We start from the raw sequence: 15,007 nt of genomic DNA, 5'->3' as shown, positions 1-15,007 counted from the left end.
GTGGCAGACGCATTCCTGATATGGGAAGGGACTGTCAGGCAAAGGTCAAACAGCTAAAGAAACTAACACTGAGACTGCTCAAGTGATGTTCGAACAGTCTGACAATGCTTTATCTTGTGACACAAATGAATAAAAAGAAAACCAGGGTAAGTGGCATACAGATGATCATTAATCACCTTTGCGTGACAGCTACTCACTTTGTTGGCAGAACATTAAAGCTCAGAATGTTGCAAAACTTCCAAGCTTGATTATCCCAAAAGTTTGTAGATGTCATTTTGTTACAAGCAGGTCTTTGGTGACTCAGATAATCAGCCTTGATAATACCTATAAATTTTCAGAATAATCAAGCTGAAAGGTATTTCACTACTTTTATTTTTTTAATACTACAGTAAAAATCAATTTATCATTAATTTTTATGGTCTTTCCTTTATTTACCCTGTCGGTAAAATTTCACCTGTTGATGTTCCCCTGGGGTCAAAAATGCTGGAAGCACCAGCAGAGTTAACTTAGCTCTTCTCCTATTCCCATTGTCTAATATTTGTATACACTATGCTAATAGTTCTCCACTGCTGCTTTCCACTTCAAGCTCAAATCCCCCCACACATAGCATTTGCTTGAATTAGACTGTGTGTTCTTCTGTAGTTAGTTGCAAAGCACATGCCTGTCAACAGCTGGAATCCAAAGCTAGGCTTCTGATGGAAAAGTCTATGAACACGAGTCTCCATTCTGCAGGTCCCTGCCCAGCACATGCTCCACATCCAGACAGCTTGGGTCATCCCACCAGGCCTGCTAGTGAGTTTGCTAAGGGTCATATGCTTGCATGACAGAAAATTAGGTAGTTCTTACTATCATTTTCTATTTTTATGCTTCCTCTTATGTGCTCTTTAAATAATTCCATCTGTATACAATGTTTAGTTTGCATAACTGCTCAGTTTAAAGCTACAGCATCAAGTTTAAAACAGTCCAGCCAGAGGTACCTCTCTGACACAAAAGTAAAGAATGGGATTCGGTTTCATCCAGCAAGCCCCAAAATTTCAGGCTACAAACAACAAATTAGGGCACAGAGCATAAGAGGACAACAAAAGATGAACTGAACACCACACACCAAGGGAAAGGCATGAGCACAGGCTACAGAAATTGACAGGCAGCAATGCTGTCTGGCACCAGACACGCAAAAACCCCACTAAACCAAAAACAACAGAAACGAAAAGCTATTGATAAGTATCTGCATTAATAGACTTGTGTTTATAAACATTGAAAAGTTTTTATTTTATAGATAAATAGCATGGTGATTTTCAAAGTTGAGAAACAACACAACTTAAAAGCTCTGACTCCCCAAGACACTAACTACTCGTCAGAGTTTATAATTTACTCCAGCACACCAAGATGGCAGCTTCCTCATTTTCATATTGCACTTAGAACTCAAACCCTTCTTACAAAGGCTACATTGTTTTCAGATCCTAGCACCAATGCTGACAATTGAAACCAGTGTCTCAAAGTATCTCCAAGTGCAAACAGAAAGTTTCAGGTGTTGGAACTTCAAGGCTTAAACACAGCAACAGTGAAAATAGTGTTCTCTTTCCAAAGCAAGAGAAAGACGGCACTCTCCAGGATTCCCTTAAAGCAGTCAGAAATGGATTAGCATTTGTGATGATTAGGTATGGATAATCACATACAGTTGAAGTTACAGTCAAGGAGATTAGCTCATAATTCTTTTGAGTCTACTTCTGAGAAGTGTATTTTGCACTGTTTCCATATTTGTTATTTCCATCATGTCTGGGACAAAAATGGACAGAGAGAAAGAATAGATTCAGTCTTATTCAAAATATGCTATTCCAAAATAGCACTGAAAAATAGAGGTTGAAACTATGGCAAAAAAATCTCCATGAAATTTCAGTATGACTGAAGAAATTTGCACTCATTACAAGAATGATAAGAAGGTACCTTATTTCTTTGAATTTCTGGAAGAAACATGATTATCTGTCTTACAACCTGTTAGTTGCATCCCCCAAACAGTTAACTTCCCCAAATTCAAAGCTTTTCCTAATATATCCGTTCTCTTGGAACACGGTTTTGCGTGATGCCTGGAGTGAAATTAGAATGGTCATAAATTTCAGTAACTTATAATTTTATCAAGCAAGATGATAGGAGAAGGAAACACAAAAATTTTTGTGCAGACTACAGGCTAATGCCAGCATAGGCTGATTTTGATGTCATAGGAACAGTTTAAAACATCAAGCTCCAGGCCTGTGGCACTCCTCACTGCCTGCCTACTAGTGTGGGACTGTTGTGACTGAAAACAAGTAGGCTACCACAGAAAAAAATGTACTTTTTCCCTTTAATGATTTGCACAAACTTTATTCTTTGCTTCCTGTTTTTGTATTGAAACTTGTTTTTAAAAATTCATTAAAAACAGCACTGATGTAGATAAAAAAAAAAAAAAGAAAAAGCAAAGAATTGTGTTAAGTGCAGCTTTTATAATCACATTCTTAATCTCTTTTTTTCCTTTTACATTTACCACAAAAGAAGTATCTTTTCATTGATTTCACTCCAAGGGAAAACATAGGAAATCACTTTTTTGCACAGAGGAGTAAAGTTGTGGACCAGAAACTTGTTTCCCCACAGGACCTTTCAGATGGAGAGTTGCAATTTTGCATCTTTAAGGCAAAATGATGAATACTTCCATCACATGTCACACAGGTCTCTTCCACTCTGGCCACTCGATAGAGTAGTAGTTACTTGTTTGTTTTAAATAGAAAACAGTCTCTCTCTTCATTGCTTATCAGTTTGACAGAAAAGGCTCTTTCCGGCCTTCACTCAGAACTTCAGTCTTGTGATTAGATCAATGATATGCAATTGCTTCAAATCAGCAACAGAAACTAGAAGTTGAGCTAAGTGTCAATTAGTTGTAATCTACTGATCTGATTAGAGGCCTTCACAAATGTTTGGTGACGATTGCAAATAACAGCCAAGCAGATAGGAATGATGCAATACCCAACAGTTTTGGGGTCAGCTCTTGTACAGGAATAGAGGAACAAGAACATCTGTAAGTATGGTATTAAAAATATTATCGTCCACAGCCAAAACGGCAAGGATAGCAGTCGTACTTTTAAGGAGTGTGTCCATGTGGTTCCTTCCTGTGGTTCCTTGGGGTGTTGCTGAATGTGCTCCAGTGCTAGTTTGTTGTAAGTCTCATTGATTTCAAAGACGTAATAAAAAGCTGCAGCACTTGCTAACAAGTACAGCCCCACACCAATCCAGCCCATCCTCTGGCGGAAGTTCATCATTCTCCATGCTCTGCACCTGAAACAAAAGGTGACACAAACATTCAGTACAGCTTGGAAAGAGGGAACAGATGAACCTTGGTTTTCATAAGTTAAATTTCTATAACTTTTCATTACACATTAGTTAAAACACGCACATCAGTTTCTGAAGACCTGAAGTTTTCTCTACATCATAGAAAAGCACTACTCTGCCAGCAACAGGTTATTGGCAACAACAAAAGAAGCTCCACTGATGGCCCTGGATAGCTTAGGGCCTGCTGGCTATCAGGATATGCCTGCCTTAAGTCAGGTACTCAGGGAATAAAACAAAAGTTATCAACTGGGTAACTAACTTACCCCATCTGCCCTCAATGTCTCTAGACATAGAGATAATGTAAGATTTTCTATAAATACGTAAAGTTTGGAAAGTTCTTTGATGCCTGCAAGACAAAGATACTGCAACATCCACTTGTATTAAGCTGTAGCTGAGTGCCCATTTATGAACCACAGAAAGGGATGTTTCCAATTTGAACATGAGGTTCAAGGGTTAGTCTGTACTGAAGGTATGTACATGCACAAATTATTGGAGCCCCACAGACACTATTGGGCTCAATTTGAGCTGCTTCAAATCTCCAGCTGGCTGCATGGGTCTAGGTGACTGGAAACACTCTTCAAACCAGTCACAAACACTTCAGCTTGAGTACCTCCACACAAATGAAGTCATCACCTCTTCCCCTCCAAACAGCCCTTGCACAGGGGAGGGAGAAACACTGCTTCACTGCAGCTGATTAGGGTTCTCAAAAAAAAAAAAGCTTTTTCAGACCTCTAGGCTTTTACCTTTCATACCTTTTCCTACGAAGGGGTGAAATCCAGCTATGTAGTGCTGTTTTAAGAAAACATATCAGGACTTTAAAATATCAGGCAGAAATGCTTATTAAAAATGAATTATGCATAGGAAACAGAAACTATTCATGAAAGCATTAGAGAATTTACCATAAATGACACAAAATCATTACACCATTCTAAAACACCCTTTCTGAGCCAGACTAATCTGCCAGTTTCGTTGGCAATCCTACTTCCTGGTTTTACATAAGAAAGATACCCTCAATTCTGACATGACAGAATCTGATCAAGGTAGCCCTAGAGGAATTGTTCTGGCCCTCAGACTCCTGCATTCATGGTGGCCAAAAGAATCACACATACAGGAACATAAATACCTGAGAAGGAACAGTAAATACCCGAAAAGAACAGTAAATACTTGAGAGAGCTGTTGCAGACGTAAGTAATGCCAACTTCTCGTTCAGCTGATCCTCCTATATAACTCAGCTGCACGTTTCCCCTTATTACCCGAGTCAATACGTTTAGTGGGACAACTGAAAAATTATTGAAAATAACCGTTAATCTACAGGGTAAGAACTTGAACCCCAAGTCTTCGTTTACCCGCTAAATAAGCCGCTGGCTGTTTTTCCTAGCAGTTCGGCATATCCGAGCTGGCTCACGAGTTGTCACCTTCGAGGAAAATAAACCGTCACAAGGTATGTACATACCGAAAACACAAACACTATCAAAACAGCAACAGATTTAAGAAGGTAAACATCAGCGCGCTTTGATCCTGCCCTTGAGCAGCAGCCAGAAGAGAAGCCTTAGCTCCCGGTTATATCGAAAGAGGCGGAGGTAACAGGGTCTTCTCATTGTTATTCTCCGTTCTCAGACCCAAGTCCAGCTGGCAGCTTTTGGGCACACCCGCGATGGCTCTCGGAGCCCTTCATCCCACCAGGGCTCTCGGAGCCCTTCATCCCACCAGGGCTCTCGTCCGGCGACCCCCCGCGCTCACCGCCCGCCGGACCCGCGCTCCGGGCGAGACGCGCTTCGCCACCACGGGTCCTTCTCGGCGCCGGCAGCTACTTACGTTCCTCCGGCGGAGAAGGAGGGAGCGGGAGGGCGGCGGCGGGCGGCCCGCTCCCCTCAGCCCGCGCCGCGGCGCCGGGAGGCGGCGAGTCCCGCGGGCCCGCCCCGCTGCCCGCCCGCCGCCATGGCCGCCCGCCGGCACCGCCACTTCCGGCACGGGCCGACGGCTGCCGGGGCGCGCGGCCGCATCCGGGGCGGGCGCCTTGGCCGGCGGCCATCTTGGCTCGGGCGCGCGCCCCTCTGTGGCCGGTGTGGCCGCGCCCAAAATGGCGGCGCCGCCCTGAGGCGGCGTTTGGCTCCTCCGCGGGGGACAGACCCGCGGCGTTGTGCTGGCACAGTGGAAGTGACAACAAAGATTACCAAAGAAGTTACAATGGAGACTGAAAGAGTCCGGCAAATGGCAAACGTGTAGTCCAACCCCAGTATATGCTTATACATAAACATGACGTAGTGGATTATTTCTATTAAATTAAATTATCAGGAGATATTATATGCTTATTATCCCATGACAACGGGGGTTAGGATCAGGCGATCTTTAAGGTCCATAGGTTTCTATGATCTACTGGGGAAAAGCTTTTAATGATGCTAAAAGATTGTTTAAATTGACAGCAAAATGACATGGTCAGGTGTGTGCTATTCAATGGCGGTGATGATTTGGGAGAGTTTGTGCCGAACATGTTTGCCTGAGTTCAGGAACTGTGACGTGAGCTCTGTGCCAAAACTGCATCACGTCACATATGAAGTGACACCTGTTACTAAATTGTATCCTCAAGTCATGAGAAAACTATCTTTTCTTATTTAGAAAGCACCAGGGGCCACAATTCGCTCTCACACAGCTGTCATTAAGAGGGAGACTAAAAAAGGATTTTAAAATGAATGCCCAATAAAAAATGAAAGACGCTAAAGCAATGACCTTTCTTTGTTTATCTCTAAATACATAGGATCTTCTGCCAATTTTCTTGGGGATGTAGCAGGTGCATGTGACACAGTATATAAGAGCTGCGAAATCAAATCTGTGGTGGCTTATCCTATGTTTGGTGTTTCAATGAAAAGCATCAGAAGCTAATGTTTTGGATTGTAGTCAAGACAGCTGATGAAAAAATGTACAGAGCTGCAGATATCAGTAGAGAAAAGGGACACTTGAGAGCCCAAAAGAGTCAGAAATACAAATCCTCTGTCATAGAACAACTTTCAATTAAGTCGTACTGTTTTGGGTTTTGTTTTTTGTTTTGTTTTGGTGGTGTTGTTGGTTGTTTGTTTTTTGTTTTATTTGTTTGTGTGGGAGGTTTTGTTGTTGTTGTTGTTGTTGTTTTTAATTATTATTATTGCTTTAATGCTCATTGAAGGCCCAAAAGTGACACAAGATGGCGCCCAGAACCGCAGAGCCACCCTGACTCCCACGTCAGAGATTTTACACTTCAGTTGAATGAAAATATCTTTCCTGAAGTTTAAATAAACCATTAGTGTCGTTCTGATGACAGATGTAGATATGAATAGCTAAATACAGCTAATTATCCCTGGGACACTTCTCTCAACTAAATGCCATTCTTTCATTTCTTTCAGGTGGTGAGGTCCCTGTTGATCTAAAAGTGAATAAAGCTCCTGTGTGGCTCACAGACCTTCCACTCAAGCGTGGCTATATTGTGTTTTCTTATATTGAGGTTAGAGGTAATGATGAACCATTTTATTTTAAAATACCAACCTAGATGTCAAATAGAAGGTTTCCAGTATGAATTAATATGTGACTGTACAAATGTATGGCTTGGCAGTGGATACGTGTGCTAAGTGCAAAGCCTGCATTTGCACTTAAAATTCTGAAGAAAAATCAGTGAAATGTGGACCTTATTCCTACTTAAGAAGCCTGGCTTTTCTCTGAATGGTTGGAGTTGGAAAGAGAGGATGGCTTAGGATTTAACCTGCTTGTAAATCAGGTAGGTTAAAAGGCTCAACCAAGGGTTTTTTGTGATAAACATAGAGCCTGAGATTGTGGCTATAAAGAGAAGGACTTAAAAATTTTGAAGAGTTATAACAATCACAAGCTGCCTTGGAAAGCTAAGGCATAGCACCAGACAGAGTGATTTGTAGTATATTTGGGCTAGATCTCAATCTGCATAGATTTCAGTGTCATGCTTAATCTCTGCCATAGTAAAGGAAGGGACAGAGCAAGTAACTGAGGGTTTGTTGGTTGGTTAATTTTAGCAGCAGCCTATGAGGGGGGAGGGAATAATACCAAAATTAGTAGAACAAGAAGCAACTGTTCTTAGCTTTAGGCAAATTCCAGTCACAAGTGCTGGTAATAATGAGGGGAAAGAAGTCATAACTCTGCATATTGAAATGACAACATACACCTAGTGAGACTCAAAAGGGTAATATTCAGCTTGGGAAAACCAAAGGAGAAGATAGAAGTCTGCTGAATCCAAAGGAAATAATATTTAATGAACAGAATCAGAGAATTAATAATGGGATTTTGTAGCATTAAAAAAAGAAGTGTTTGACCTAGTTTTCACATGCAATGTATTTTTACAGAAATATTTGGTTTATTTTGAAGGTAAAGCAGAAAAACAATGGAACAGCAAGAGCTGGCTGCTCCACAGAGGGCAAGAGCCAAGCATAATAACACAGGCCGGAGCCTCACTGCCCAAGCCCAGTCCCACAGAGCCTGAGCAAGGCAAGCAGGGAGCACTGGATTCAGCCAGGAGTACAGAGCATCAGACAAGTAACAAGGCAGGTCCAAGGTCAAGATGTGAAGGCAGCCCATAAGGTAGGTTCAGATCCAGTGAGAACTACGGTCAGACATCACCTAGCAATTGCCATGAAGGTCCATACTGATAAGAAAAGACTGAGGTCAAGCTAGGAAGTCAGTCTGTGACTCCAAATCCAAATAAATATGGCTTGGCACAGTCATGGCTGAGCTGTGGACACATAGTGATACAGGTCAGGCATGAACTGAAAGCACAGGGCTTAGATAAACTGGGGCTCCTGAGCCCATGGGAGGGGTCAGGGGAGGATTGTTGGGGCTATTAAGGCCTGTTAGGGTGCTCAGGATCCTGACAAACTACATATGAAAAATGAGGGTTGACAAGAGGAATCAGAAGGGTTAGTTGTAATCATTAAGTCAAACAAAGTTTTCATAACTCAGTTTTAATATAAAGTCTTTCCTAGGCTTAGATGTTGGCCAAAATAGAAATACAAAGATAAAATACACGAGATGATTAAAAAGTAGTTTTAATCTTCTAAAAGGCCTTCTAAATGGAAGGCAGAAGCTGAAAGACAAAATGCATCTTGCATTCTTTTGGGTGAATATTATGTTTATATTTAGCAGAGTTGTAGTAGGTTCTCACTGACAAGTCATCAAGAAGTGAGAATCTTATAACAGAGACATTTCTGTCAAGATGGCGTTTGCTTTCCACTTGCAGGACACTGATTTTTGATTCATCTAGAACATCACATTCTGGATCTTTTCCTTCTTAATCCTAACTCTAAACCTAACTTTTGGCTAGAAAACGGGGATCCTTACAGACTGCATATATGTTGGGATTCCAATGAGAAAACTCATGTGAATTTTTATCAGTGAGTGCATAAATGCCCAGTGTTTCTGCAACTTGTAGTGGTTTTATTTATTAGATGTAGTTACAGTGAATTTTGTAGTATCCTGTTGTGGTGTAATAAGTTGTTTTTATCAGTTTCTTATAATTTAGTGTGAGTAAAGAACATTTGTTTGCTTCAATTAATATGTTTTATGTTTTATGAATCTTTAGATTGTGTTTTAGAACTTTTGTTTATTCCGAAAATAAGGCTATGATCTTCTGATTCCCTTTTTTCCTTGGGTGGTTGTTTTGTCTGTACTGCTATCTTTCTTTGAACTTTTTTGTTGGAGACAGCTGTTTTCTTATAGAGTGTAGCACATTCATTTGGGAACATGCAAGAAACTTTTCTACAGGATTGAATTTTTATATTCTATTTTTTTTCTCATTTTAAATTGAAATAGTATATTTTCTTGGTTTGCTTGCTATATTAACCTCATGAAGAAGAGCTATTCAGTGAGCTGAATGGTGGTCTTTATCACTTTTGACTTAATTTGTATACTTTGAATTTTTGGGACCTTAAATTACCTTAGTCTTAAATTCTCAGTTCCTGAAATTCTGCTTCTACCGTTTATTTTTTGGCAGCAGCCACATCTGAGTTAAGCTTCAGGCAATCATGTTATCCAGGTTCTTTGAATACCATCCATACTTTGTTCTTAGTTGTAGAAATATTTATCATCTTTCCAACAAACTATTTGATATTTACAAATGGAATAGCTATCTCATTCTCTCAAACATCCACAGTAAACATCTGCCAAAGGAAGAATTACACACCACTACGCTTTGTCAAAGTGCAGAGTCTTTTATGAAGAAGGGCCTTGGTATTTTAGACAGAACTCTTCCCTACACTGATGCTCCTTGTCCATTATTTACCTCTGAATGTACCCCTCATGGCTGCATTGTCTGTGGTAAAACTATTCCGGCAGGAAAGAGATAAAATCTTTGCTTTTACATTCTCCTTTTCAGCCAATTACAAAGTGGCTTCAAAATTGAGCAAGAACTGACAAAACATACTGAAAGGATATGGGCAGAGGTGTCTGGTAACTGACTATTCCTCTCCCTGGCATTTATTCAAACAGAGGACAAATACAATTTATGCAGAAGCAGTGCAGATATTGATCTCACAGCTCCAGTGATATGACCCAGCATTGTACTGGCCTTGGAGGAAAGAGAACTTTCCTGCAGAATTTTTGTCAAACCAGTTTACAGTTATAAATTGCGTTTCAACAAAACCATTATTCATTACAATTTATTGTTTTTCATTAAATCCCCACAAATAATATAAAAAACCACCCCAAGTCTAGCTGCCATTAAGCTCCTGAGAATTCTGCTTTTCCATGTTTTCAACTTAAGTCAGCTCATATTGCCAGAAAGGAAGTTATTAAATTTCCATGTTGAATTTGCTGCAGTCAATATGTTTGATCATATAAACAAGTTAACTGAAAAATGACCCATGTTAAAAAGAAAAACAGAATCCTTCTTCTGTCCATATAGACAGTCCAAAAGAAACATCTGACCATCTCAGAGAGTGACTGCTCCATCCTCACAAGAGGAGTGATCTTTTTTTAAATTTCCACTAATTATCTCTCCTTCAGTGGTGCTTATGTGAAGCAAGTTGGTAATACCATAGAATTATTTTAAAGAGATTTAGTTATTGCCTCTTCTGAGATTCCCAGTTTCCAGGGTGTACCTGTCTTGCTCTAGACTGTAAACTCTATGCAGCACGGAGTATCTATATTTAGATTTTCCAGAAACATAACTTTCTTTCACTAAACAAATAGTGAAAGATCTTAGTTCAGATCAGGCCTTTTCCCAAATTCAAAGAATCCCAATATTTTTGCATAGACCAGGATGGAGGTTTGGAGGAGGTAGACAGCATATTAAGATTTGCAGAATCTAACCTGTCAAGAACAAAAACAAAGACCAAACCAACAAAACAGCAAACCAAAACCAAACAAACAAAACCAAAAACAAACACCTCAAAACCCCAACAAAACCAAACCAACCAACCAACCAAAAAGAACTTCATGTGTTTGTCTTTTAGGAACCTCTTCCCTCTACCCATAGTTACTAACATTAAAATGTTAGTGTATGCAAGAGGCATATGTGTAAGATATCCACCCATATAATGTGATAGGTTGATAGGTTCTTAGTCACAGAAATCTGCATAGATTATGAAAGAACAGAACTCGTCTGAGGCAATGGGGAATCACTGTCAGAGGTAGGCTGAATAACAGAAGTTCCTGATAGTTTACCCAAGCCCCAGACTTGTAAAGCACCTCGTTTCTCATTGAAGTGTTTGATGTTGGCTCAGCTGTCACACGTGCACACTGTCAGTCCAACTGAGAGACCAGTGTGAGAGGGGAGGCTTTCATACATATGTCAGCAACTGGAAGTAAATCTTCATCCTCATCTGTAAGGAGGGCTCCTGTTGTTGGCCTGTTGTTTAGTGAAAGGTAAAAGTCTGTTCACTGTAGCTGTGAAGCTTCTAAGTACTCACCTAGCCTTACACCTGAATTTGCCTTTTTCTGAAGCCCATGCTAGAGGTCTATGCCAGAAATCAGCACAGAGATCCAGAATGACTCGAACATTTGAACAGAGGTATTAACAGTAGTTGATGGTTACTCTCAAAGGGAAAATTTCAATAATTTATGAGTAAGTAAATATTTACATTTAATTTAACAAAAGCACATTAAGCAGTATTTACAAATTTTTAAAGCAAAAGTCATTATGTTTTTTCCTTACTGTGCAGAATTTTTAAGCTGCTGCTCTGTGCTATATAAAATGAAATTTCAGTAATGCCTACTGTCATACTCTGTCATATAATTCCAAATGAATATTTAAATGTCTCCAGCTTAGCATGTTTATTACTGCATTTTTTGGGATTTTTAAAGAGGGGAAATGTCCATGTCTCCACAAAAATGTATGTTTGGTTTGCCTTACACCAACATAACGTAAACAGAGTCATCATAAAAACATGAAGGTGCTGGGAGAGTAAAGAAATATTCTGCTATGAAACTGTAACAAGTCTAAGTACATCCAAGTCATCACCTTCTCCACATGAAAAAGTACCTGGCTTGAATTAGTGTGTCACTGTAGGTGCATTTCTGCACTGCTTTGTTTAATAGGAGTTAGAGCACCTCCATTATAAAATGATGCCTCTACATAGCGCAGAACTGTTACCAGTTGAAGTGTTTCACCAGTGAATCCAGTGCATAAATGATGTTGCAATGGATTATGACGCACACTTAAATCTATCCTGATCTGAGTGTTGAAGCAGAGGTTACCATTTCAAGTTTTTTTCATCTTCTATTCTGTCAATCTTTTTTCACTAGCTAGAAACTATGATTCTCAGGTTGTTGCAAGTTTCAAGGTGCTAGTTCTAAGTGCTCTGGCAAAACAGCCTCTGAAGCAGTGGAAAATCTTTAGCTTGGTAAAATCAGGCAGCCTGATACTTTTCTGGAGTGGCCTCACACAGTGAAAATGCTTAGAGACTTGATTAGCCAGCACTGCACTGGTGGGTAAGAACAGCCACCCTAACCCAGGAGGATCAGAAAGATCAGTAGACAGAAGGGGTAGATGCTCCTTCTCTGGAAATCTGCACAAAGAAGGCCCCCAAAACCCCACCAATGTTAGCCAGCAATGCAAGAGTTTTGTAACTGAAGAAAAGTCCGCAACAGCTGCAAGTTCTCTTTTCCCCAGCTGTGTGGAATGATAGTAAACCAGTCATTTGGGGCTATTGTCATTGATAGCAAATGGACATAATTAGCAAAGAGGAGTTCAGGTTTGAATTCTCTCAAGATTGAGTAGGTGAGATCCTTTGACAAGACCCACATGCCTATTATTCTTCCCCCCCCCCCCCCCAATCCAGGCTTCATCATCTTCAGATGTCCTACAAATTGTGGCTGGTCCTTCTGACAGATTCTTTTGGTTTTGTAGAGTAGCCAAAATCTAACCTGAAAGCACTATCAACTTTACCCTCAAGACATCTGCGCTAACTTCTAATTCTCTGGCTTATAAAACCATTTTCTTGAGAGAACTCTATAGCCCAAGTAGCTGAAAAATTACTTAAGTGCGTGTAACACTTTTATGACAGCTCCTTGGCACATCCTGAGGCCTCTGCCATCTAAATGGTGGCATGAGCCCTTTCCTCTGGTTTCGGGTGTTCCTCAACCTCTCTGATTTCTCCTAGCAGGCCTCCATGTAAAAAAGAATCCCACTTCATAGGCTTGGTGTAAATGGAGCAGAAATAACCACTACACAAAATGCTGAGAGTTCAAGAGGAACGTTCTTCTAATTTGTCCTCCATCTGATTTGTTTAGCTTGTTTTCACAAATAAATAAAAGAGGGAGTGTGTATGTATCTGTATTTATTGCACAATTCAAAAACAAGTACACAGACCTCTTTTGGACATTGAACTTCTGTATGTATCGGGACAGTTGTCACTTGGGTAATGGAAATTGGGTTCTGATGAAGACAATACGTACAATGTTAGCTCATCCCTTATCAAACAATGGGAATCTTCATAAGCACAGGTTAGGACAAACTTTGCATCCATTGGAAAAGCTTTCTTCAGAGGTTACACCAGAAAACTGAGGCTCAAAGCAAGCAGCCTTCATCTGTTTAGTCACTAACATTCCTTCCCCTCTCCAGAAGCTCTGAGAGAAGGGAAAGTCCTAAAGGGCAGCATTGGCATTTTATGTTGAACTATAAAGGCTGCTCTTGTGCATGTGGTACATTAATATGAAGCACAGAAGTGGCCTGTTCAGAACTACCAGGAATATTTGCTGTGATCCTGCCTATGAAAGTGTCCCTTTTAGCTGTCAGAAAAGTGACTGGGAAGCAATACCTGTGCAGACAGCTTCAAAATGACACTCTGGGATTGTAACAAGTCCCACATTCAGATGTGATCATTGCCTAAGCTTTATTTACAGACTGTCAGGCACTGAGTATGTGAGATAATAAATTTAATAGCACAGTGATACAACAAGTAATAATGGAATTTATCATCTATGCAACTACAAGTGTCATACAGGATCTAGGCAATCTGAAATATCTGAATGCTTGTGATTCTAAATGAGCTATCTATTTCACTTTGCAAGCCTGAGCATCTAGTAAATGCTCAGAGCTATAAGCAAATAGTATTCTCAGTTGATTTATTCCAGCTCTTTTTGATGATGGTCGTTTGGCTTGGGTTTTTTCCTTTCTCTTTGTCACTACAGCTGATTCACTCCTGTTTTCTAAAACTTGTCTCCTGAACTTCCAGTTCTTTTCTTAATTAAAGAACCATAGAAAGTTCTTTCTACAGAAGGAACTTCAGTAGAAAGTTCTTCTTTCAGAGGGCTGCATGTAGTAGGAGGCAGAAATGGGATGTTACAGGACAGAGTATTGGTAATGTGGAGGGGATGTATATGTATAATTTAATATTTTTATGTGAGACTGGTACTTGAGCAAGAAGGGAAAAAAAGCATCTTTTGGTTATTGAGTGTGGGGATTAGATAATGTTTCGAAATGCACTGAGTGGGAAAAAGTCAAGGATGGGGGATGACTGGTGGAGCAAGACGGGTTATATTCCTGCCTCCAGGAGGGTAGTAAGTAGGAGTCAAGTCAGTGCACCACTGATGCCTAAGTATGAAAGTGTGAGTACAAGAGGAACAACATCTGATTCAAAGCAGGGTTTTCCCAACTGTGCCTCTAGATTATCAATCAGGAGCATCTTTAGTTAATTTCAGGATAGTTGTGGCATGTCCAAAAGGACTCTTGTCTGTCCAAGGGAACCTCATTTTGTTTAGGATTGGAGTTGTTTCCAAAAGCTTTTCTACATCTTGTTGATGAAGCTTGAGTTTCCTCTGTGTGTCACTGGCAAAAATGAGGCGTGTCCTTCTGCAATGTCCATGTGCTGGGGACTATCAGATGGATTTGTTTTGTTTTTGTTTGTTTGTTTTTGTTTGTTTGTTTGTTTTCTTTGATACACAGAAGTTAGTTGGCTTTGGAATACTGCTGGCTTTAGCAATGCTCTTCTGCATCTATTCTTTTTGCACTGGTAAGACCATACCATACATTGTGGTAGCTTTTGAAAAACATGGAAATTGCTGCCCTTCCCAGAGAGGGAAGCCAGTGTCTCCTGATGGGACTATATGAAATCAGCAAGCACAATGGCCTGTGAACTGTTGGTGAACTCTAAGGAAGCATTTAAACAAAACAGGAAAAGGGTCCTCAATCACTGGAGCCATGAAAAGAAAGTGCAAGTGA

At 40.3% G+C, this 15,007-nt stretch overlaps 1 protein-coding gene across 3 annotated transcripts; it reads right to left on the bottom strand.

Annotated features, from left to right (window-relative positions):
- Positions 1 to 1,239: 1,239 nt before the first annotated feature.
- LYSET (lysosomal enzyme trafficking factor) lies at positions 1,240 to 5,336 on the bottom strand. Of its 3 annotated transcripts, XM_032748868.3 has the most exons (3): positions 5,173 to 5,336; positions 4,704 to 4,772; positions 1,240 to 3,303 (listed from the first exon to the last, which is right to left on the bottom strand). In XM_032748868.3, the coding sequence occupies exon 3, from the start codon at positions 3,285 to 3,287 to the stop codon at positions 2,892 to 2,894; it is 396 nt and encodes a 131-aa protein (XP_032604759.1). In that variant the 5' UTR covers positions 3,288 to 3,303; positions 4,704 to 4,772; positions 5,173 to 5,336; the 3' UTR covers positions 1,240 to 2,891. The 3 variants fall into 3 exon arrangements, with proteins under 3 accessions (XP_032604759.1, XP_072786463.1, XP_030130746.1); XM_072930362.1 differs by lacking the exon at positions 4,704 to 4,772; XM_030274886.4 differs by lacking the exons at positions 4,704 to 4,772; positions 5,173 to 5,336 and adding an exon at positions 4,811 to 5,123.
- Positions 5,337 to 15,007: the final 9,671 nt, after the last annotated feature.

The sequence above is a fragment of the Taeniopygia guttata genome, chromosome 5, assembly GCF_048771995.1.
Source record: "Taeniopygia guttata chromosome 5, bTaeGut7.mat, whole genome shotgun sequence".
Taxonomy (NCBI): domain Eukaryota; kingdom Metazoa; phylum Chordata; class Aves; order Passeriformes; family Estrildidae; genus Taeniopygia; species Taeniopygia guttata.
The sequence above is the reverse complement of the archived record's forward strand: the minus strand, read 5'-3'. Positions and strand labels throughout refer to the sequence as shown.

Bases quoted from the DNA above. Each gene is read 5' to 3' on its own strand.
- LYSET (XM_032748868.3), bottom strand. From the start codon at position 3,287: ATGATGAACTTCCGCCAGAGGATGGGCTGGATTGGTGTGGGGCTGTAC.